Source organism: Panthera uncia (genome assembly GCF_023721935.1).
Source record: "Panthera uncia isolate 11264 chromosome D3 unlocalized genomic scaffold, Puncia_PCG_1.0 HiC_scaffold_8, whole genome shotgun sequence".
NCBI lineage: Eukaryota > Metazoa > Chordata > Mammalia > Carnivora > Felidae > Panthera > Panthera uncia.
In genome coordinates this window covers 2431383-2455597 of record NW_026057586.1, presented here as the reverse complement: position 1 = coordinate 2455597, position 24215 = coordinate 2431383, and the positions used below count along the sequence as shown (strand labels likewise).

At 50.0% G+C, this 24215-nt stretch overlaps 1 protein-coding gene across 11 annotated transcripts in view; it reads right to left on the bottom strand.

The window, feature by feature from the left end:
• MBP (myelin basic protein) overlaps nucleotides 1–24215 on the bottom strand; it is a 116175-nt gene that overhangs the window by 72144 nt on the left and 19816 nt on the right. For all 11 annotated transcript variants that reach the window (XR_007455209.1, XM_049619278.1, XM_049619279.1 and 8 more), the window contains exon 2: nucleotides 19348–19423. Coding sequence is in view for 9 of the 11 variants with exons in the window: in XM_049619278.1 (XP_049475235.1) it covers nucleotides 19348–19423 (76 nt within the window). In the remaining 2 variants the exon portion in view is untranslated. The remainder of the gene's footprint in view (nucleotides 1–19347; nucleotides 19424–24215) is intronic.

Here is a 24215-nt window from a genome sequence, read left to right as displayed (position 1 = left end):
TAGTGAAACAGAAAGGCACTGTTTTTGGCATTAAGGAATTTCTAGTGCTTTTTTTTGGTATTAAGGAATTTCTAGTCTCCTAACCTACTTACAAACCAGAGAACGTTCTCATTTTTTTTGTGAATAAAACATTAAAAAAACCAACAAAACACAAAAACCTCACCTGGCCTTGACTTCTAAACTTTAAGCATCCAAGTGTTCCTCGCGGGCCAGTGTGGGTCCTGCACTAGGCTCGGTGTGAGGAGAGAGGGACCTGGGAACTCACAGGGTTCGCCTTGGTACCCAGGAAGTACGATTCAGGGTCGCCTCCATGAGGACCAAGCGGAACAACAAAGGATAAAATTGAGTCAAACCTACCAAAGCTGCAAACAAACCAAAACACTGGTAAAAGGCATCCGGGTTTAATTATTTTAGGCCCTGGTCTGTTCAGCCACTTGTAACTTTGTACCCATCTTGTCCAGTCATTTCCCTGCGACCTAACCCACCATCCAGGGACCGCAGCCATCCTAAGAGATTTTCTTAAGGTGTAGCTATTTACACATACACGGAATTGTAAGTATAAAAAAAAAAAATTAAAAAGTCTCTGAGAGAGGGCAACCCTGGAGTCACAGTTTTAAAAAGAATTATACAATTTACAAAATTCTGATTCAAACTAAAAAACAGGCATCCAGAGAAGAAAGATGTTGAAAGACATTAAAAGTGATATTTTAAACCGCAAGACCATTTTAAACCGTTGGACTCTGAGGCGTGACCCACCACGGGCTGCTTTAAAAAAGAAAAAAAGAAGTGATTTTGACAAGTCTGCAATACCTTAGAAGAAGACGACATTTCATGTGATTTCATAAAACTTGAGTTGGGACTCACAGGCTTAGACCCAGGGAGTTGGGTCTGGTTTGAGTTCCCTGACTAGGTTCCCATTCAGTCACTCACTGACTGGTTCCCACCCAAACGTGCTGGGAGCTGGGGCTGGGACAAGACAAGAGGGCTTCCTGGAGGAGTTCACAGTGCAGTAAGCAAGGCGGACACGTCAGAAATGAAATCGGAAAACAAGCCAGCCGGCGTTCAGTCGAACCAAGTGCGGGGTATGCAAGCTTGACTCCACCCCCGGGTGTATTTGCTGTAGGAACCACACCACACCTACTTTTCTGAGACCCCCCCCAGAAGAAAAATGACACAGCGATTCGTTGTTTTTATGATGCAAACGATGTTCAGCAAGCCAAGTGTAGAAGATTGGTTCATAAAATAGAAATTTTTGCATTATCTACTTTTCTGGAGAGAACCGACACCAGGTTAGTGTTGAAGGCAGTGAAAAACCCCAGATCTTACTTCTGTGCAGGCTGCAGGCTGACGAGCCAGCCTGCCGGTGTCATGGGTGCTGACGGAAGACAGGAGACTCCTGGCTCAGAGACCACAGATGGCCTATTACCCACAGCAGTCCTAGAACCTCATCATCTGGGCACTCGGTTCCTACAGGTTCCTACGGGCCGGTGGGGACCAAGCCCCGGTTCTTACAGGTCAGTGGGCACGGACCCGATGCGCGGGGTTGTGCTGTTGAAGAAGGATCTTGGCTTAGGGACCCCGAATCCTGTACAAGAGACAGTATGTTTGCCCCGCCCCCCCCCACCATCCTGAGGCTTTGCCTGCAGGATGTGTAGAACACAAGAGACGCTGGGGCGTCCTCCTAAGAGCTGGTTGCAGAACAGGCGGCCTCCCGAACGTCGGCCACGTGATGGCGCAGTCTCTTGGCATTGACCGCTTCACGGTCAAACCCAACCTGACATGTTTCCTTCTCAAGCTCAAAGTTCTCCAGGGCAGCTGTGCTCAGCCGAGTTCAGAGGACACAGGGGGAGGCAAGACTTCTACAGTTGGGAGGAATCCAGAGGCCACCCAACCGGCCCATTTTACTACTGAGGTCACTGAAGCCAAGAGAGGTTCCGATGATGTGTGCTCACGCACCAGCCTCTCAGGTCAGAGCCCAGACGGAAACCTCGAGGCGGATGTGCAGAAAGGGCGTTTCTGGTCTGGACAGAAGGGTGGAGAAGGTGTCGGGGGTGGGGGGCAGAGCATTCCTGATGGGGGGGGTGGTTACGGCTCATGTCAACAGCGTGCCTCACGTGGCCCAGACAGCCCCAGACAGCCTCACGCGGCCAGGGGCTGCACCTGGGGCTGGGATGGCTTCACCGCCCAGCCCGCCCAAATCTTGTGCACCCCGAGGCGGGGAAGGCTCCTGGCCCTGCCCGGGCTTCCTGGGACCTGCCCAGGACATGCCTGGTTCAGCAACCCCCCCACTCACCAAGCCCCCAGGAAAGCGGCTCGATGAGCCAAGAGGAGTTGGCCCCACGGAGTGGGCCTGCCGGAGCCGGGGAGGCGATGAGGGGAGAGTCACAGAGCACTGGCCGTCATCTCCCCCGACGTGAGCCTCCGAAGGACCCTCATGCTTCCCAGCTCCAGGCTCCAGAGTCAGCGAAGAGACAGAACACGGTCCCCACGTGCTCAGAGCGGGGGATGAAGAGCTGTGGACGGAGGTCACAGGGCCAAGCACTCGTCAGGTGGGAAGAGCAGCCACCCCGACCCCACACCACCGGCAGGTGACGCGGGCTCCCAGGAGGGGAGGGCTGCTGGGGACCCGGCCCCGGAGGGCGCGGGGCAGGGTGACGATTCCTCGGCCGTGGCTTGGGCGGCACGGGCACCGGGGACGCGAAGGCCAGGCTGCCGGCACGTTTGTACGGAGAACTGTGGACGCTAAGGGAAACTCATTCCCTCGCTCTCTTTTATTTTACTCAAGAGGCAAAACATTCTCTTACGCTCAGATTGAGTCCAGGCCCTGTATGGGCTGGCCGTGTACACGCCGAAGGCCTACAGCTCCATCCTTCGGTTGCATTCCAAAGATGTACGTGCCACCGAAGCAGAGGAGAAGCCACGGCCAAGGTCTGTCTGGCCGACGCGGTCTGGGGCTGAGCCGCTCTTCATGGGCTAGGGCGGAGCGAGGGTCAAATCACCGCTATTTTATGTGCATGGAAACATCCTCCTGTATGTTCCTGTTATTTAAATGTGGTGATAAACTTTGTCTGAAACCGTGGAAGTAAAAATTCCCGAGTATGAGTGTGTGTGTGTGTGCGCCTGTATGTCTATGTGTAAGTGTATGTGTGTATCTGTGTGTACCCATGTGAGACAGTGTGTGTGTGTGCATGTCTGTGTGTATCTTATGTGTGGGTATCTGTGCGTATCAGTGTGAGAGAGTGTGTGTATGTGTGTGTATGCCTGTGTCGGGGGTGTAATAGAAATAGTTCTTACAACTTGCACTCGTTACTCCGCAATTTTGGTTTGTTTCTTAAAAACGAAGGATCAGGGGCACCTGGGTGGCTCAGTCAGTTAAGTGTCCGACTTCGGCTCAGGTCATGATCTCGCGGTTCGTGGGTTCCAGCCCCGCGTTGGGCTCTGTGCTGACCGTCAGAGCCTGGAGCCTGTTTCAGATTCTGTGTCTCCCTCTCTCTCTGACCCTCCCCATTCATGCTCTCTCTCTCTCTCTCTCTCTCTCTCTCTCTGTCTCAAAAATAAATAAATGTTAAAAAAAACCCAAGAAACGAAGGATCATACTGACTCCTGCTCTAGGCTGGCTCTGGAGAAGCAGCAGAAGAAACCAGCAAAACAATGGAAGCTCTTAGGATTGAAGTAAAGAATCTGAAGCAGAATGAAAGCCAGACTCATGGCGCATCTCTACGGCGTGTCCTCCTTATTGCAGACTCAGAATGCAGACACAGAATGCAGGTATTAGTGCAAAAGGGCAGGCCTCAGACAGTGTAGACAACGGCTTCTCGGTGTGGTGTTATTGACACTGTGGGCTGGATGAGTGTTTGCTGTGCGGTGTAGGGTTTCCTGTCCACCGTGGGATGTTTCACAGCGTCTCTGGCCTCTACCCACGCGATGCTCATGGTATCCTGCTGCTGTGACAACAAGAAATGTCTCCTGACGTTGACAAATGTCCCTGAGGATGGGAAGGGAGGCTCACTCTTAGCTGAGAGCCCCTGGTCTAGACCAAAAGAAGTATTTGAGAAGGAGAGAAAACCGTAAAGCCATTCACTAGTGTGCTTGCTGGTAACAAATTCAAATACTTTGTAAGTCATCAAAAACTCTTCTGAGTTTAATTTGAGAGAGGGGACAACCTGACCGGATTAGAAACCGAAGGTGAGAACCAGATTTAATTTAGAACAAGGGGCCCGTTGGCAATGGTTCTTAGACGGGACGCCGGAACACAGCACAAAAGAAATAATGGATAAATCAGACCTCGGCGAAAGTTAAAGCTGTGCGTTGCAATGGATGCCATCAAGAAAGGAAAATAACAACGTGGAGAAAGAGAGAAAATACTTTCAAATCATCTCTCTGATAAGATATTCGTGTCCAGAATATGTAAAGAGCTCCTACCATTCAACAATGAAAAGACGAAACGCCTAATTTTTTAAAAAACGGGCCAAGAATCTGAATAGGCATTTCTCTGAAGACAGACAGATGGCCAGTAAGTACAGGAAAAGATGCACAACATTATCGTGCGTGACGGAAATACAATCAAAAGCACAACGTGAGGCACCACTTTGCATCCGCTAGGACGGATACCAGCAAGAAGACTGACAACAGTAAGTTGGTCAGGACACGGAGAAGTCGGAAACCCTCAGACATTGCCAGTAAAACGGTGCAGCCACTGCACAAAACAGCTTGATGGGTCCTTACACAGTTCATCACGGAGTTACCGTAGTAGGACTCATCAGATCCACTCCTGGGTACACGCCCGAGAGAAATGAAAACGGATGTCCACACAAAAACCTGTGTAGGAGTGTTCATAGCAGCATATTCACAATACCAAACGATGGAAGCATCCCAAATGACCAGCAGCGAATGAATGGATAATTAAAATGCGGCCTATTCCTACAAGGGCATATAATTCTTTAACAGCAAGGAACAAAGTGTTGCCACCTGCCACAGGCATGAGCTTGAAAACACTGTGCTCTACGGAAGGAGGCGGTCGCCAAAAATTCATGCTGCGTCATCACCTATACACGAAATGTCCAGAACAGTCAAATCCAGAGGGACTGGAAGTACGTTAGCAGTTGCCCGGGGTGGACGGGGTTAAGTGGGGGCTTCTAGTGGCTGCGGGGTCTCCTTGAGAGGTGACAAATACGTTATAGAGTCAGATTGTGGTGATGGCTGCACAATCCTGGGAAGATACTAAAAAGGACTGAGCTGTACGTTTCAGATGGGTGAAGGTTAACGGTATCTGAATTTATCAATAGAACTATTTGTTAAAAGAAAAAGAGCGGAATGCACCCCATAGCCAGGACCCGGTGAGATTCTGGCTATGACGTTAAAGGTGAGGAATCATTCCTCACGTAGCTGGCTCATCCGCTGTGGGGACCGCGTGGGATTCAGTGCTAGGATCCCAGACTGGCTTCTGAAATGTGGGGGATTAAAATTTTGGAAGACTTTATTCTAAGTCTTAGGCTGGTTATTTCTACACCTGGCGACAGTGATTACCTCCAATGCATTTATGAACAAAGGCACAGAAAACGTCTCCTGCTCAATATCGCAGACCCCAGAAGAAAGAAAAAAACAAACAACGATGTCACAAGTCTCCATGGGGTGAGATTGCAAAGTCAGGGCTCCTTATCCAGACCTGTCTGTTTTAATGGCATCAAAGAAAACACAGCAAGCATTTCTGCTAACAAGAGTATATGAAAATCCAGGTTTTTTTTTTAATTAAGAAACTATATAAGAGAAAAGAAAACACATACACACACAAAACCTCGTACATGAGCTTTTGCTGCTAGCCGTGGTATTTATAAGCCCCAAAAGGTGGAAAGAGCCCGATGCCCATCCGTGGGTGAATGGATACACCGAATGTGGTCCGTCCAAACAACGCAACATTATTCAGCCGTAAAAAAGAATGGAGCGCTGGCCCGTGCTACGTGGACTCTGAAAACATTATGCTCCACGAAAGGAGCCAGACAGAAACAAACACATATCAGATGATTCCATTCGGGTGAAATGCCCAGAACAGGGAAACCTAGAGACAGAAAAGAGATTGGTGGTTGCTGAGGGCCGGGGCACGGAGGCTGAGGGCTGGAGCGAATGACAGCTTCTTTCTGAGATGACGCCAATAGGTAAAATTGACCGTTGGTGGCTGTCCTGCATATCTGTGAATACACCAGAAACCCACCGAATTGTACACTTCAAATGGGTGAATGGTACGGCATGTGAATGACATCTTCATAAAGGTGTTTTTAAAAAGCGTGGGAGCTGGGCCTGCAGGCAGTTAACAGCGAAAGGTCCCGGCATCACTGGAAAGGAGTCTGGAGCTCAGTATTTGAGGCGGTTTATGGAGCCGTTACCTTAGATTAGGAAGTGGCTCTTTTAACGACTTAAGTGTTAAAGCCACCGTCTCTGCCAAGATCATTTTGTAGTGTAATTAGGACTGCGGTGTTCCAATAATCAGGGCAAAGAAATGAGCCCAGGGTTTGATTTAAACAGTGACTTTCAGAAGTCACAGCAAAACAAGCACTGACCAGCGTCACGGCAAGACTGTTTATCGGGGCCCGTTGCGTAACCGGACACAGTAACTTCTATTTTCGGAACACAAATATCTTGCCATTTATTCCTGGAAGCTACTGCTGTATCAGCCGGTCACGTCTTAAATGAGAAGGATGGTCACATAAGGGAAGGGTGTGAGGGGGAGAGGGAGAGAGAGACTGTTGAGCGTGGCTCTTTCGCTTAGAGTTCTAGAGTAAATTGCAAGTTCGATTAAAACGCACTGAAAGGCCATTCGCGTAAGGAATTCATTCAGTTCCAACGGATATTCTACATTACTGAACACAGAACAAGGCGGTGGAAACCTCTGATCTTCTCAACTGGAAGCTGAATGCATTGCCTTTAGTTGTATGTAATAAAAACCTCAGGGTCCTACTTACGTGCCCCAAACATATGCCCCCATGCCTGCACATGCTTATTTACTTGCTTCCCCTAATGCGGATAGGGCAGAAGGACAATAAGGTCTAACATTTCTGTATTTCTGACCGTAGCCCTCAGCGATGCCAGCCTCCCGGCCTCCTTGTTGAAAGTGGTCACGAGGGTCCCAATGGCCCCGTGTGGGAAGCCTGCCAGCTACCATTAACTTATTTTGCAAACCTGCATCTTCTATTTTCCGTACTTTAGAAGAGGTGAGCGTAAAATCGTTTTTTTAAGTAACAAACAGGCTTTCATGAGCGTGTTAATGCAGTAAGATTCAAACAGAAAGGGAAATTTCCCACAGAACTAGACTTGTACCTGCACTCTGGTGTCCTCGCTCTAAGCGAACACACTCGCGCTGCACACGGAATTATCCCTGGGCCACGCACACGCTCGTCTTCCAAGCGGAACCCTGCTGTCCCTGTGATGGGGGCCGAGCCGTGAGAGCCGCAGACCTGGCCCCAGCGGGCTCTCGGCGCCGGAGAAACCAATCAGGCTACGTCTGTGGACTCCATTAAGAGACTGAGAATGTCTGGAGAACTTCACGAGTACAGGTGGGGATAGGTCCGATCACCAGGGGTGATAAGATCGAGTCCTCCCTCCATCAAGGGTCTGAACGTGACGTTGGCTGCAAAGGCACATTGAGGAGAAATATTCTTTTTCAGGCCACAGACCTCTCTTGTTTCGTAACTGACGATAAAATCAAGGCAGCGTCTAGTTAGATGAAGATACAAATTATAAACATATTTTGAACCAAGTCTTTATGGACCTGACAGGTCACGTGGAGGCTGGGTCACCCAGGACAGATGCGCTCCGTTGGGTTTCTCCGTGTTGTTCGTGAAGCATCCTGGTGTTCTGAGCACTGTGGGAACTGTGACTTTAAAAAACCATACTCCGTCTCCTAGTACTTAGAGTGCTATCACGTATGTTCACGAACAAAGACCAGAAAATCAAAGACTGATTTTCTTTTTAAAACACTGAAGAGCTGGCAAGAAAGGCATGAAATGCAATGTTCCTAAACCGAGTAACTAAATACTTTGCATTCGAACCATCAAACGAGAAGAGTCTGTGCATTAAACACGGCTCGTCAAAAGGAAGAATCATACACTCTTGGAATATTCTACAAATACCACATCACATTTCACCTTGAAATGCACTGCAGTGAACCTTTTAAAACACTGTAATTGTGACAAAGTAGAATAGAAGGACAAAAAAAGGATTTTGCATTCAATTTATTTGGTGTGTGGGTGGCAGCCACAAGAGCCCTTTTATTAATTCAATAGAAAAAAAAATCTAAGACCCATGATTTTAGCGTCTCGGGAACAACGAGCCAGGACAGCCTAGACGATGAAGCGAACGTGGCCATCAGCGTCACTGGGTGTCCCTTAGACACACGTGCTTTCACGGAGGCCTTACTTCATAGAAAGACAAGGACATACATTCGATCATGCCATTTCCCCTCATTGTTTCCTGCCCTGAGATGAGCCTGGGCTGGGGCCACTGCCCAGAAAGCCAAGAGCTCCCAGGAGCTGTGGTGTCTGAGGGCATCCCTGGTTGGGGGTTCCACCACTCCCCTTTGAGAAGGCCAGCCGCTGCATCCCCTGCCCCACTGAATCTGGCTCAAGTCTGGCCTCTTTCTTTCTTCTTCTTCTTTTTTTTTTTTTAAGTTTGTTTATTTATTTTGAGAGAGACACAGATAGCATGAGCAGGGGAGGGGCAGAGACAGGGAGAGATTGAGAATCCCACGCAGGCTCCGTGCTGCCAGCACAGGGCCAGATGCAGGGCTCAAAGTCACAAACTAGGAGATCGTGACTTGGGCTGAAACCAAGAGTCGGACGCTTAACCGACTGAGCCACCCAGGCACCCCTGGTCTGGCCTCTTTCAACGCTCCTCAGGCACCAGGGGGAGGAGGTCTGGACTGTGAGGAGCCAGCTGGGGCCCTGGTCCCTCCTGGAGGCGGTGCTGGGATCCCCAGAGCGGTTGCTGTTGCACAAGTCCTCGCAAAGCCACTCCTGCAACCACGGGGGCTCTAAGCCTCCACCTGGGACCACATGCATGCAGAGTTCAGGGTTTCAGAAGCGGCTTCTGTAAATTCCACTCACTGAATGTAAAATGGTGTCTCTAAATCATAGCACAGAGCCTGGGGACAGCAGGGCCCCACAAGTGCGTGCAGAGCAGACAGGCGAGATGCCCAAATGCACACAAATGGCTCAGTGCTCGGGGCCAGCGGGGTGCCCACGGCACCTTTCACGGGTGAGGAAATGGGCTGAGAGTGGGTGCTGGCATCCGGGGCAAAACCCCAGAGACACACACAAGGGACCTGGCATTGGGGGTGGGGTGCTGCATGAGCACAGTGACACAGAGTAGCTGCAAGAGGAGGTCTGGGAGAAGCCAGAGACTAGACAGCAGGTGCGAGGCGGCCTGGCCGGGCCCCGGGGGCAGGAGAGGACGACCTGGCTGGAGGGAGAGCTGAGCCGGCAGGGCCCTCCTCAAACACATCGGAAAGCAACACCGGAGCTAGCCTTTACTTTTAAATCTGAAGACGCTGGTATTTTCTTACGTGTCTTAACGCAATTTCGAGGCAGGAGCACACGCCTCCCTGCCCTAATCCTACCACGCCGTGTGTAATTAATGTCATCACCCACTTGCCTTACTTGTTGACGTATGGCCCGTGTTTGGTTACACATGCCTCGTGCTCAAGTGTAATTTAGGGTGCATTAAATAACAGTCTGTTTTGCAAGGACCAATAGCCACAGAAACATTAAGAATGAACTTTATCTAGGTTTTTGCCTAACTATAGGACAATTAAAGTAATGCAGGTACCAGGTCACGGCTAGGAGACTAGGTTGGATGCATCTGACTGCGGAGCTGGGCTGAGCAGGAGAAGGTGAGCTGGAGGCTGGTGATTAGTGTTCACGGCGTTTGGGGCTGGCGGGCTCGAAACACCCCCTCCACACACACACACACACACACACACACACACACACACATACACACGGAAAACAACTTTTCACAAGCATATTCCAGCACATAAAATCTCCTGCTTCCAAATTTAAACGTTTAAAACCACACTGCCAAAGGAGTTAAGTGAGAAAAGATAGGAAATAACATTTTGACACCTGGATTTTTACATTTCGTTTCGTTAAAAGTACCGTAAGAGGGTTTTACGAAATATAAAGATGTTCTCTCTCTTGTTTTTCTTTCTGAGTGAGGAAAACTTTTAGAGTTTTATTCAGTGAGAATTTTTGGTAAACTTTCAGTTTTCATTGAGATAGAAAAAACTCAAAATTTCATTAGACTTGAAAAATGCTTTTGCTGGTATAGAGTTCTAGGTTGACATTTATTTTCTTCTAGGTACATTAGAGAGTCTCCCACTGCTTCTGTCTTCCAGCTATCAGGTTAAAACCATCCCTTTTGCTCAGGCTTCTATAGATATCCCACTCCATTTAGTGCTCCACAGTTTCATTTAAAATGTTGGACGACTGTGGCGCTTGGGTGGCCCAGTTGGTTAAGCATCTGGCTTTGGGTCAGGTCATGATCTCACGGTTCGAGTTCCTCTTCGGGTGAGGATGAGCCCTGCTTCTGGTGAGCCTCACTTCTGTCTCTCCCACGAGGGATTCTCTCTCTCCCAATCTCTCTGCCCCTCACTCACTTGCGCCCTCTCTCTCTCTCTCTCAAAAAAAAATGTCAGATGACTAACTATATAAATATAGTCATATATGTATTTGTTATTTAAGGCCATCAGTGGGTTTCTGGAATCAGTGTTTCGTGTCTTTCCATAATTTAGGAACATATATTTTCCATATTTTTGTATCTTTGGACTACTTTCAAGTAACTTCTCCGTATCTAGCTTTTAATTCAATAATTTTTTCTTCAGCTGTATCTAATGTTTATTTCAACCTGTCAACTGAGTTTTACATTTTTCATTAAAAAAAATTATATTTAACTTATTTCAAACCTTACTGTTTTTTATATTCTCTGTCCCTTGCTTATAATTTTTTTTTTAATTTTAACTTGTTCTATCGTTTTATTTTTTAAAATTTACATCCAAATTAGTTAGCATAGGGTGCAACAGTGATTTCGGGAGTAGATTCCTTAGTGCCCCTTCCCTATTGAGCCCATCCCTCCTCCCACAACCCCTCCAGTAACCTTCAGCTTGTTCTCCATATTTATGAGTCTCTTCTGTTTTGTCCCCCCTCCCAGTTTTTATATTATTTTGGTTTCCCTTCCCTTATGTTCATCTGTTTTGTCTCCTAAAGTCCTCATATGAGTGAAGTCCTATGATTTTTGTCTTTCTCTGACTAATTTCACTTAGCATAATACCCTCCAGTTCCAGCCACATAGTTGCAAATGGCAAGATTTCATTCTTTTTGATTGGCGAGTAATACTGCATTGTATATATATGCCACATCTTCTTTATCCACTCACCCATTGATGGACATTTGGGCTCTTTCCATACTTTGGCTATTGTCGATAGTGCTGCTATAAACATTGGGGTGCACGTGTCCCTTCGAAACAGGACACCTGTATCCCAAGGATCAATGCCTAGTAGTGCGGTTGCTGGGTTGTAGGGTAGTTCTATTTTTAATTTTTTGAGGAACCTCCATCCTGTTTTCCAGAGGGGCTGCACCAGCCTGCATTCTCACGTTCTTTCTTAATAATAAAGCAGCACAGAGTTTTCATATGAAAGGACATGCTTTTCCCTGTCGGTATCAGAGACAAATCTGCCTTCAAAGATTAAGTTCCTCAGTGGCGTCCCTGAGCTCACCTGGCCTGGACTGTGACACGGGGTTCAGCCAGCCTTGTGTGAGCTGCCAGAACGGCAAGGGACTGAGTCACTGGGGGTGATGACAGCCACTCAGCACCCAAAGCGGCCTCAGCCCCAGCACGGCCGGCTCCGGGAAACGTGGCTCGTCACCTGTCCCAGAGGCCCCCCGCCCCCTGCCGTCTAACACCCTCCACGTCACTGATGATTCACGAACAAGTATGTGCTCGGCCCCACCCGAGACCATGTTTTCGGTCACAGGTAAACCCCAAAGAGAGCTTAAAAACCGCTTCACACAGATCACACTCATCACAAGCTCAAAAGTCTTCTCGATTGAAACACACACACACGAAATGAAAGGAGCTGTGCTTCTGCTCGCTCCGTGCTCCCTTTGACGCTAGGGCAACATTTCGGACTCCCCTTCCTCCCCGTCCGCACACGCACAATAACAGAGCACCACAGACGCAGCGACAGAGCCATTAGGGAAGATCAGCCAGTGAAGTAAGAAAGCTCGGTGCATCCAGCTGGAAACAAGACGGCAAACAGGCCTGTCTCACAGAAGCACCGGCCGCCTCGTCTCAGGCCACCAGCTGCTCGAGGGCCAAGGACATAAGTCCGGGACGGGAGACAGAAGACAGGTTTGCGGGCCGGGCGAACACGGAGGACATGTGACATCTGGTGCGTGTTCTGTCCCGTCCGTAGTGTTACGCAATTATTTTATTGGCGACTGATTTCACTTTAATAACCAGTGTTAATATATCACTTACATCTAACAACCGCTCGGGTCTCAAGTTAGCAGCTTGCGAACTGGGTCACAGTTTCTGATAAAAACCAGCTTTGCCCACGAACTTGAAGACCTCGGAAACCCTACGGTAGCACGCAAGGACACGGAACATGAGCGTCACACAGGTGTCCCGGCCATGGGGTTTTCAAGCCCCAAACCAGACGCCGGAGCCCTCGGGGTCCCGAGCCCGGAGACCGTCGGGAGCCCTTCCCAACCGCAGGCCCAGGATCCCGAGGCCTTGGCTTCGAAGGAGGAGCGGGCATGGAAGGGGTCCCCCCAGGGTGGAGGGTGGCCGGCTCCGAGCCACGGGGGCGCCGGGCAGGGGGCAGGACGGGACAGCCTGCGGGCTGACGGTCCACAGGCTGGCTGCTGACAGCTCGGCTCGTGGGTTTACGTGGCCTGGGGCACCACGTCACAATCAGCCCGGCGCTATTTTTACTAAGGGTTGTTGAGGGGTGGCTGTGTCACTAATTACACCTTCTGTCTTCGGTAATTACACAGGTGTTTGTCCACTCACTGCCGCCCGACCCGCAAAGGTGTGAGCGTTCTTGTGTCAGCTGACGAAACAAGTGCCTGCTTCTGACCCTTCGACGGCAGAGTCAACCTTAGGGTCGTGTTTCTACGCAAATCGGTGATAAGGGACTTTCTCTTTGAGTTCGTCCTACAGGCAGGAGCACTGCTGACTCAACACGTTCTAGAATCTGCTGTAAACACTTAGTAAGACGATTCTGTAATGTTGGTCAAAAAGCTCTGTATCTCGGACACAGCACCGACATGCCCACCAGTGGGCACTGCGGCCTTTCCCTGTGGGCCACAAACACCTGCCCTCTGGGTTGGGAGCCCCCCCCCCCACCCCCCAGAGCTGGCCCTGGTCCCCAGCACAAGCGTGACTTTACAAAACCCAACGGCAGGAAGATGGTTCGCGTGACATTCTCTGGCTTGTGCTCAAGTCAGATGCGGACTCACCGTGAGTTTTCCAGAACTGTAATGAGAAGGTTATTGACTATTCACAGATTTTGGAAGGCTTCTTTCAAAGGGCATGTCTCTCACATTATTGTATTTCTCTCTTTTTCGGCGCTCACTGAAGTTCTCTGGAAGCAAGCAGGAGGGTGGACTCGAGTGTGCATTGAACCCCGAAACAGCCTGTGTCAACAGACGCTGTTGGAACGATCACGTGCCTGAATTCTGACCCGGACAGCCTGCCTTGGAGCGAGAGGAGACAGAGCTACATGCTGTGGGCCTTCCGGGCTGCGGGGGGCAAGAACACCTTCTCTCTCTCTCTCTTTTTTTATGTTTATTCATTTTTGAGAGAGAGCGAGAGCAGGGGGGTAGGGCAGAGACAGAGAGAATCCCAGGCAGGCTCTGTGCCGTCAGGGTGAAGCCCGGCACGGGGCTCAAACTCACAAGCTGTGAGACCATGACCTGAGCTGAAGTCACATGCTCCACTGGCTGAGCCCCCCAGGCGCCCCGAGACCTCTTTCTCACCATCGGAGGCTGTAGGGCACCAGCATCACCCTCGGTAGTTTCTGGTACTTCTAACTGTGTTTGTGTCATTCACGGGATTTTGCCTTCTGCCTTCACCATTAACCTTTGCACGAAACTACATGACTTTGACAGAGACCAGAATTCTTTTCGCCGACAGAAAGGTGCTGACGCTTATCTGACGGGGTTCCAGGTACCCTGAGGATTAGGGTGACAGGGACAGAACATCCAGCGGGGCCGTGCCGCACCTCCAAACTTAGACCATTTAAGTCTAAGTGATTTAAAAATAAATAACATTTCAAATGTGGCTCTTGGGTCGAGCTAGCCGCACATCACGTGCTTCTGGGCCACATGCGTCTGAGAGACAGTTGAACGTTCCACCGTCGGGGTTGGGAGGAATCCTTTACAGGGGTGTGTGTGTGTGTGTGTGTGTGTGTGTGAGTGTGTGTGTGTGTGAGACAGAGACGCAGAGACAGAGACCAGGACTGACAGAGAACGAGCTCTGAGGTGCCGCTGAGGGTAAGGCACAGTGGAATTCTCTACCTCACTGTCTAAGAATTTACTAGATGTTGTCTAGATGTGTCCGTGTTTCAGACCATCAAACTATTTGGTACGTGCCTGTAAAGAAACACCTTCTGCTTTTCAGTTCCCTAGGCTTTTTTTTTTTTTTTTTTTTTAATATTTTTTAACGTTTATTCACTTTTTGAGAGGCAGAGAGAGTGTGTGGGCAAGGCAGGAGCAGAGAGAGAGGGAAACACAGAATCCGAAGCAGGCTCCAGGCTCCGAGCTGTCAGCACAGAGCCCGACGCGGGGCTCGAACCCATGGACCGTGAGATCATGACCTGAGCCGAAGTCAGATGCCTAACCAACTGAGCCACCCAGGCACTCCTTCAGTTCCTGAAGCTTTTAAACATATGATTAACACAAGAATTATCTGGGTTCTCAAAGTTTCCTTTAGGTGATATGCCTTGAAACTAGACATTATGCATTTATGGCTCTAACAATTGCCAACGCACTGCAGTCAAATCAGGAAGGGAAGTATTTCCGGGTGAATTCCGTGCTCAGTCAGTCTCACGAGGCTGCTGGCTGGAGCCTGGGCGGCTGCAGGGAGTACAGGCACCCGGCCCGGGGCTCGCAGGCTGGCGACCCCGGGGGAGCCCGGGCGACCTGGAGCTGGCGGTGGGAGGGGTGCACTGGCCACACTCACCCACAGACTGTGCCGTCAGGACCCCCTCAGAAGCAGCGCCAGGGAGAGAGGGGGCCTGGGGACACATCCACGAGCAGAGCTGGCCCAGGTCAGGACCCTGTTGAACTTGACTTCCATGTGGGGAGGAGAGACGATTAGCTCGAACCAATGATGGTTTCAAACAGAACTCCTTCTCACCCTTGAGCATGGTACAGCCAGAACGGAGCGTTCCAAACAGGCCAGGCAACCTAACAGCATCCATCCCATACCTGGGATGAGAACTTGCTGGACCCAGGGCTCCATGGAGGCGTGGCCTTGAGGAACCAGCCAGCAGGCGGACAAGGTCTGCCCCTTGTACAGCTGGGATGTCGGTGGTTTCAAAGGAAACGTACTTTCCCGTCAGAGGGAAAGACGGTCCGCACGTTGCTGGGTATATTTGTACACCTGCAAACTGGTGTCTCTTTTCTCAGAGCATCCTTCGAATGTTCTCTGGAGAGTCTCATCAAGGAAGCGGGTTTTAATGATCATTAAATACGCGAATGAACTTTTCAGGGATGTGAACGCCCCCGGAGAGGCAACGTGCATGGGCTGGTGCCTGGCACGCACTCGGCTTTGAACAACAGCCCAGATAATCCGTTTAATTGGAAATACCAAACTACGAAGTTACTCCCCACTGTAAAACTTAGATGTGAATGTTTGCAAGCTCTCAGATTTTGTTTTTCAGTGTGGTCTATTTTTCCTTAGGCTGATTAAACAGAAACCTCCAGAAACATGGCCAGGCACCTGTGGAGAAAGTGTGTGAGGCCAGATACGACCACGAGGAAAAGTCCAGGCCACCCCCAGATGAAAGCAGGTTTTCAGGACTGTTGTGCTTGGCTAAGATTTCAACATTTTAACTCATCACTTGACTTCACTCATTTTGGAAAAAGGAGAAAATATGTCAATGCAGACTACTGGTTGTCTTTATTTTTCACATTTCCAGTAGGAATGATTCTGACGAGTGACACCCTCTACTTTCACGGGAGAAGAAAGAAATCAGGGGATTTTAAGGGCTCCTTTTTTTAAAGTTCATTCCCAAGGAAACTGATGTCAGTGTTCAAAAACAGAAACAGACAGACAAACAAAACGGACAAAGCTGAGAATTCAGATGTTAAGAAATAGTTCAAGGGCACTGGAAATCCTAATTCCTTAAGGTAGGTAGGAAATTGGGAAACGGGGAAATGCAGGGTCCCACGCCGAGTGGGATACAAACCCAGGGCAGCCTAAGCAACATACGTGGTCTCTGCCTGGAGTGCTTGAGGTGTATGGACCCTAACCTCAGGGCCCGTCATCTGTGGACCCTCTGCTCAGGGCCCGTGGCATAAAGACCATGTCCCAAGTGCCCGTCATGTACGGACCCTCTGCTCGGGGCCTGTTGCATACGCAGTTCCTCCCAAGGAACAGTTGGTCTGACACCTTCTATTCAAGCCGAAGAGAGGTAAGGAATCCCTGTAGTAGCCAGTGAGCCAAATGTCTCCTCCCCCTGTGCAGGTGTCCTGCCCATTTCCCCAGGGCCATCGGCCAGGTGCAGCCTCCCCAAAGGCAGGGGAGTCTATTTTTAGCTTGTGGAACCAGTTTTCCCGGAGCCTCTGTGGGAGGGGCCTGCTGAGAACCCTGTGAGTCTGGCCTGGAGCCGGGAGTTGGGGGGGGGGTGTTCAGCAGCAAACGTGGGCGCCCTCTGGGTCATCCAGGGCGGCTGGGACATTTTGGTTCTACCAAGTCACCTTGCTAGACAGGGAGCGACTGATAAAGAGCTGATAAGTTAGTGAGCTGGCGCTATCTGGAAATCAAATTCTACCACGACTCTTAAAAACACGGGGAATCAAAGGCAAAACAGGGGTTTCTTCATTTCTGGGAACGGGAAGGAATCACGGAAACGTTCTGTTCCCGTGGTTCCTCCCGGGGCTGGGGTCTTTGTCCCTCACACTCACCATGGGGTGTTCTGCTCTGTGCTGGGGCCACGGGCACAGGGCTGTCAGCCACCTTGCTACGCGGCCGAGCGTCCCGCCCCAGCGGTTACCAGCAATGCCAGGGTGGAAAGGGGGGCCTTTCCTTTCACCTTTGGAGAAACTCCAGAGTAATCCCTTCCATATGCTCCTCCCTCCTGCATCCTCTTTAGGAGGAGGGAGAAGCCAGTAAGAAGGCACAAGGTGCTGAGTCACGGGCAGACACCCGAGAGCTGGAGACTGGAAGGTCCCGGCAGGAAGCGACTACGTCTCCTTCCCCAGCGCTGGACAGAGGGCCCGGCCGGACCAGGAAGCTGTGCAAACAACCAATGCCAAGACCCTCGTGCACGGCACGATGAGGGAGGTGAGGGGTGGACAGGCCAGAGGAGGAGGCCAGGGTTTGGGGGGGAAGGGAAGGGACTCTGCCTTGCAGCTGCCCCCCACTAACAGGTCAGCCCAGCACCCTGCCACGACAGAAGCTTTCCTTCCACTCTCCCGCGAGTCAAAACACGCCTCACAGGATTACATGCAGAAACACACAGAATGGGCAACAGTATGGCAGGAGCTCGTGTACTTGTTTTCTGTCCTGGTACAAGTTTACGTGCCGTGTAACATCTCTGGCACTCGCTCTGAAAGGCATCAAACATTTTCTGTCCAGTTACAAAACAGTTTTTTTACAAAGAGCTTTTACACCTAACAATACCTGCAGGAACCAGTGTCCGTAAATTTCCAATGTTGCAAACCATCCAAACGTTACACATCAGATGTCAGGAGACAAGAGCCTCAAGTGTAGGCTTTACTGGTGCTCAACAACCTTACTTAGGTAGAAGTAACAAATTAAGACCATGTCTCTGGGTTTTATGAGGTCCAACGACAGGAAAGAAACTGAGAGCCACAGAGTGGCGTTTAGAACCGGAGTCGCAAATCTGTCCCTACAAGACTTGTGCTCCCGCGGCCCTGACAGGCCAGAGCTCCGCCTAGGGCCCCTCTCCACTTTCACCTCTGGGGGAGACTCTGCCCTGGGTCAGAGGGCACCCCGGTCCCCCAATCTCCAGGCTCCACGGTAACCCGGCACAGAGCTCAACCCCTCTGCCCATTATGACAATGAGATTATCGCTAGAATGGTTTGACCTTTAAAAATTAACAAGTCAGTCCCCGTTCAGTATTTACTGGAATCATTGAAGTATTCATAAAATTTTCCCCTTTTGGCGGGAAAGGGAGGATTCCAAACCCATAGCAACGTCACAGACACATAACTCCCTTCCCGTTCACCTTGGGCCTGAAATCGTGAGTCAAGAAACTAGATGATGCTGTTTGCAACTTCAGTTGAGGTAAAACATGGGTAAGAACAGGGTGTTCTCACTCATTCCTTTGCAGGGGAAGACCTGAAAGCAAATTCCAGAACATGTCGCAGCCGGCGGATACAGAAATGGGGTCCAAGCACCGAGCAGGAAGGACCCAGTGCTGCTGGGTGGGTTGTTATCATATAAAGACTGTGCTACGCAACACGACAAGGGGGTGGGCCTCCACTCAGTTCGGTCCCACGTGGCGCTGGGGGCGCCCTGGCCTCAGTGCCAGGACGTTGTGAACTGCCATCTGTCTGTGGCTGTAACACTTGTCAGGTTCCGTGCAGTTAGGCACCAAAGACAAGGAGTGATTTCCCTTGCCTGCCCCCCCACGAGTCAGGGGAGATTCAGCACATCTCACCCCATGTCAGCCCCCTTTCCTCATCTGAAATGACCCTTCGGTGGTGGAGAAAAAGCCCTGGCCAGAGCGTGAGGCCACCAGGAGCCTGGTGGGTGGCAGACGTCGTGTGGGACATACGGAGGAGACTCCTTCGGACTCCCTGGAAGGAATCGGACCATTTTTATTGGCCCTTTCCCCTCTGGCGCGTCTGTACTTTCCAAGGGCGGCACAGCGATGGTGTGGGATGGGAGGGAGGGGGGTGTCACTGGCAAGGTCGTGGGCCTGGGGTCCCGGCCGAGGCGTGCGGGGTTCGGTCTGTCTGCCCTAGAGGTTTCTAAGGTAGGGGGTAACAATCCACCAGCTGTACCAGGAGCTCTGGCAGCCACCGTGTGCATCGGGAGGGTCGTGTTTAAGGACAAAACCAAATGCTGTTGGAGGGATGCTCCGAGCCCGGCTCGCTTCTTACCTTGTGGCCCTTCTCGGCGTTTAACTCCCGCTTTCCCGCATGGTTTCCCATCCTGAGCCGGTGCGCTGGTCAGAAGCTAGAAGAAAAACAGAAGGCGTTAGCCTTAAGGCTGGGACTCTCAAAGTTTCCAATCCGAGCAACAGTCCTGTGACACGTGCTCTGTTCTGCCCATTTCTGAAAGGAGAAAATAAGAACCCCCAGACTTGAGGCACGGGAAGCCTCACCAGCGGGTGCCTCTGTTGGCCCCCGATCCCAAGCCAAACACTGGGAAGCGGGGCCCCTGCCCGCACCCACACTCCGTTCAGTCTCCAAGACTCTCCACTGTGTTCTCGTCTGTAGACAAAGAACCCGGGTCGAGAACACTCGTGGATGGTGTCGACCCGGCGACCCACACACACTTGGGGGGCACGCCTCCCCCCACCCCAGGCGTGGTGAGACGCACTGACAGGCAGGACAGGGCAACCCTCCTGAAAATGAGAGGCGGTCCACGCGGGCTCACTGTTTGGGGAACCACGTGAGCACAGAAACCGCAAGATCAGACCAAGGACTGCTTATCAGACAAGTATCCCAAGAATTTGCAGCATTTGCAAGGAAGATAAAGTTGGATTAAAAAAAAAAAACTCTGTTCCCCATTTGTATTTTTAACATAAACTTCAGCAGCAAATGCATGATTTTCCCCCCGAAAAGGATCAACACTGCAGAATGTAGCCAAACCCACTCTACACCAATTGTGTTTCCACCTTCACCCTTGGACGTGCATCAGGACCACTCACTCCGTCGCTGTGAACCATCAATGGGCCGCAGGTGCTGGTATTTAGGAACTGCCGTTCCGAAATGTAACTTTCCACGAGGAACCCTTTTTAACGACTATGAGAGAACCGACTCCCTGCTGAACGTGAAACAGCTTTCCTTGAAAGGTAACAAAACGAACTGTCTTCTGAAAACGGGAAGGATTTCTAAAACGTTACACACGCCTGGATGAAAGGCAAGAGTTGCCCCCCCAAAAGGTACTCCTCAGGAAAAAGGGGAATTAATTGCTTAAGAGCTGAATTTTTCCAAAGCCTCCCATAGCTCTGGATGCTTCTCAGTGACCCTGAAGGATGCCCTTGCCTTTGTCCACAGGACCCCAACTGAGGGCAGGATGGGTGAGAAAGGGATTTGCGAGCGTCACCTCCCAGGGTGTGTGTGAGTACGTGAGCCGTTACACAGCAGAGACGAGCAACAGCCAACCGCGTGTGGACAGAACACCCTTCCCACCTCATGCTTTGTAAATAGAAACTGGGGCGGGCGATCCCATTTCCAGTGACGGCCCTGGGAAGAGAAAGATTCGGTGACGTGGCAATAATGAGTTCTGGCAAATCACAGACACAGCTCTGGCAGTGAGAAAACACCATAAGCTTAGAGGATTCAGGTGAATTCCTCATTTTTGATGCATGCGAGTGAAAGAAACCCCCAATATTTAAAAATACATGCTTTAAAAAAGTTTTTTAATGTTTATTTAGTTTTGAGAGACAGAGAGAGACAGAGCATGAGTGGGGATGGGGCAGAGAGGGAGACACAGAATCTGAAGCAGGTTCCAGGCTCCGAGCTGTCAGCACAGAGCCCGACATGGGGCTTGAACCCACGAACCGAAGCCAGAGTCGGACGCTCAACCGACTGAGCCACTCAGGCGCCCCTAAAAATGCATGCTTTTAAAGATGCAAGTTTACCTTTGCAGATAATTTCAGCCTCTGGTGTGATTCTGTCATCTCTGTACTCATTCATTTAAATTGGATCACCACAGAACCCTCACGGGGAAAATGGAGGTTTGGGCACACATAGTACTTTACTCAATAAGGGGAGAACTCGTTTTTGTCATCTGGGAGTCTGCTCAGTCGTCAGGGAACGTGAGTGGGTGTTCTCCCAGGAGACCTGGGTCTGAATGTGGATGTGAAGCAGCTGTTACTCTGAGGTTTGATTTCTCTTGGATTCCACGCAGGGTTTTAACTGAATACTGAGAACTTGCGAGATGAAGAGAGGACACAGAATAACAACGCATTACACACTTGTGGATCTCCCACTCTGTTTTAGAAATAAGAATTGACTATTCAAAACTAAACGCAGGCAGTAACAAATATTGTTCAAAGTCCATGATACCCAAAGCAATCTACACATTGAATGTAATCCCTATCAAAACACCAAAGCATTTTTCACAGAACTAGAACAAACAATCCTAAAATTCATATGGAACCACAAAAGACTCTGAAGAGCCAAAGCAATCTTGAAGAAGAAGAACAAAACTAAAGGTATCACAATCCCAGATTTCAAGATACGCCACAAAGCTGCAGTAATCAAAACAGTATGGTACTGGCACAAAAACAGACACATAGATCAATGGAACAGAATAGAGATCCCAGAAATAAAACCACGATGATATGATCAATTAATCTTGACAAAGGAAGCAAGAATATGTAATGGGAAAAAGACAGTCTCTTCGATAAATGGTGTTGAGAAAACTGGACAGCTAGATGCACAAGAATGAAACTGGACCACTTTCATACACCAACACAAACATAAACCCAAAATGAATTAAAGACCTAAATGCGAGACCTGAAACCACACAAATCTTAGAAGAAAACACAGGCAGTAATTTCTCTGACATCTGCCATAGCACCACATTTGTGTCCTATGACAAGGAAAACAAAAGCAAAACTAAACTCTTGGAACTACATTAAAACAAAAAGCTTCTGAACATCAAAGGAAAGAATCAGTAACACTAGAAGACGACCTATAGAATACATTTGCAAATGACATATCTGACAGAGGGTTAGTATCTAAAATATGTAAAGTACTGATACAACTCAACACCAAAAGAACAAATAATCCAGTGCAGAAATGGGCAGAAGACATGAATAGACACTTTTCCAAAGAAGACATCCAGATGGCTAACAGACACATGAAAAGATGCTCAGCGTCACTCATCATCAGGGAAATACCAAACAAACCCACAATGACATATCACCTCACACCTGTCAGAACGGCTAAAACAAACAAACAAAACACGAAATAACAAGTGTTGGCAAGGATGCAGAGAAAGAGGATCTCTTTTGCACTGCTGGTGGGAATGCAAACTGGTGCAGCCACTGTGGAGAACAGTGTGGAGGTTCCTCAAAAAGTTAAAAATAGAACTACCCTATAATCCCGCAATCGTACTACTGGGTATTTACCCAAAGAATATGAAAACGCTATTTTGAAGGTATACACGCCCCCAGGTTTACTGCATTATTTACAATAGCCCACGTGTCCATTGATACATGAATGAATAAAGAAGATGTAGTGTGTGTGTGTGTGTGTGTGTGTGCACGTACAGTGGAATATTAACCATAAAAAAGAATGAAATATTGCCATTTGCAACCATGTGGATGGGACTGGAGAGTATTATGCTAAATGAAATAGGTCAGTCAGAGAAAGACAAATACCATATGATTTCACTCAGGTGTGGAATTCGAGAAACAAAACAAAGCAACAAAGGAAAAAAAAAAGAGAAACAGACCAAGAAACAGGCTCTTTCTACAGAGAACACACTGATGGGCCCCAGAGGGGAGGTGGGGGGTGGGTGGGTGAAACAGGCGAAGGGGAAAAAAGTGAAACACAGGCAAACGCAGTAACTGGAAGTCGGCAACTTGGACTTCCGGGGTCGTCTTCTGTCTGAACGTAACGAGCGACGTTCCGTGTTCTCACCTGGGCACCCTGCTCTCCAGCCCCTACCCCCTGGTGCCCACCGCCTCCCTCACCGTCGCCCCGGCTGGCATTTGGGCAACTCCGGAGAGGTGTTCCGTCCTTCCAGAAGACAAAGCTCTAAGGATTTAACCTAAATCAGAACACTGTGGGGTATAAATAGCTGGGGGTTGCTTGTGGGCAAACGCAGAGCAATGTTTGGACAGAGGGCCTTTGAGGTGCGGCTGAAACCCAATGATTGACCCCTCCCCCCCCCCCCGCGGCTGAAACCCCGCGGGCGCCCCCCCCCCCCCCCCCCCCCGCCCCGCCCGCCACCGACATACACACCGAGGCTGAAACCCAGTGACCGATCTCTCCCCAGCTGCGAAAGTAATGCTTTTTCCAAGCTGGTCTGTCCTGATCAAAACTTCATCACACTTCCAAGCAAAGCTTCAGGCTGTACTTGGGAATCCCATTCCCGAAATATTTAATCAATATTCAGAAAGCTCAAGACCACCGGACCCGGGATAGACGGAAGTAACGCAAGTCCAGGTAAGACTTTTGAAGGCATACAAAAACCAGGTAGCTCTGACTGGCCTCTCAGATTCACCGAAGGAGAACTTACTTTATACGTATCGTTTCGAGCGTGCAGATTCCAGCCCTAAATGCGCAACATGCAAACTGGGCGGGGAAAGAAAGACCGGGGATACGAGTGACAAGTAGCATCCGATCTTCGTCTCAGATTAGGGCCTCGTCGCGGGCCAACGCCTTCCAAGGCACCTGTGGTGCTTGAGGGGCGTCTTGTAGGACCACGGGCAAACCACAGCGCACCCACGAGTGACGGCCTGACCGCCAAGGGGGTCACAGGGGACTCACCGCCAGCCGCCAGCCTCCCGAACCCGCTGTGGACACAGGTGGGACACTGACAGGGTGTCTTTGGGCCACGTCATTTTTGCCATTAAGTGACTCGAGACAGGATTCTGGCGAACATGTGGGGTGCTGCAAGGAAGCCCGCGGAGCGTGAGGCATCGCGGGTAATTCATCAAGCTTCTTGTACAACAGCGACAAGAGGGAGGTGGGGGAGGGGAGGGCGAATGGCCTCTGGCTGTGGCCAGCTGCCACCCTCTCCTTAGAGGGAAGTCCAGGTCCAGAGGACACTCCTAGTCAGCGCC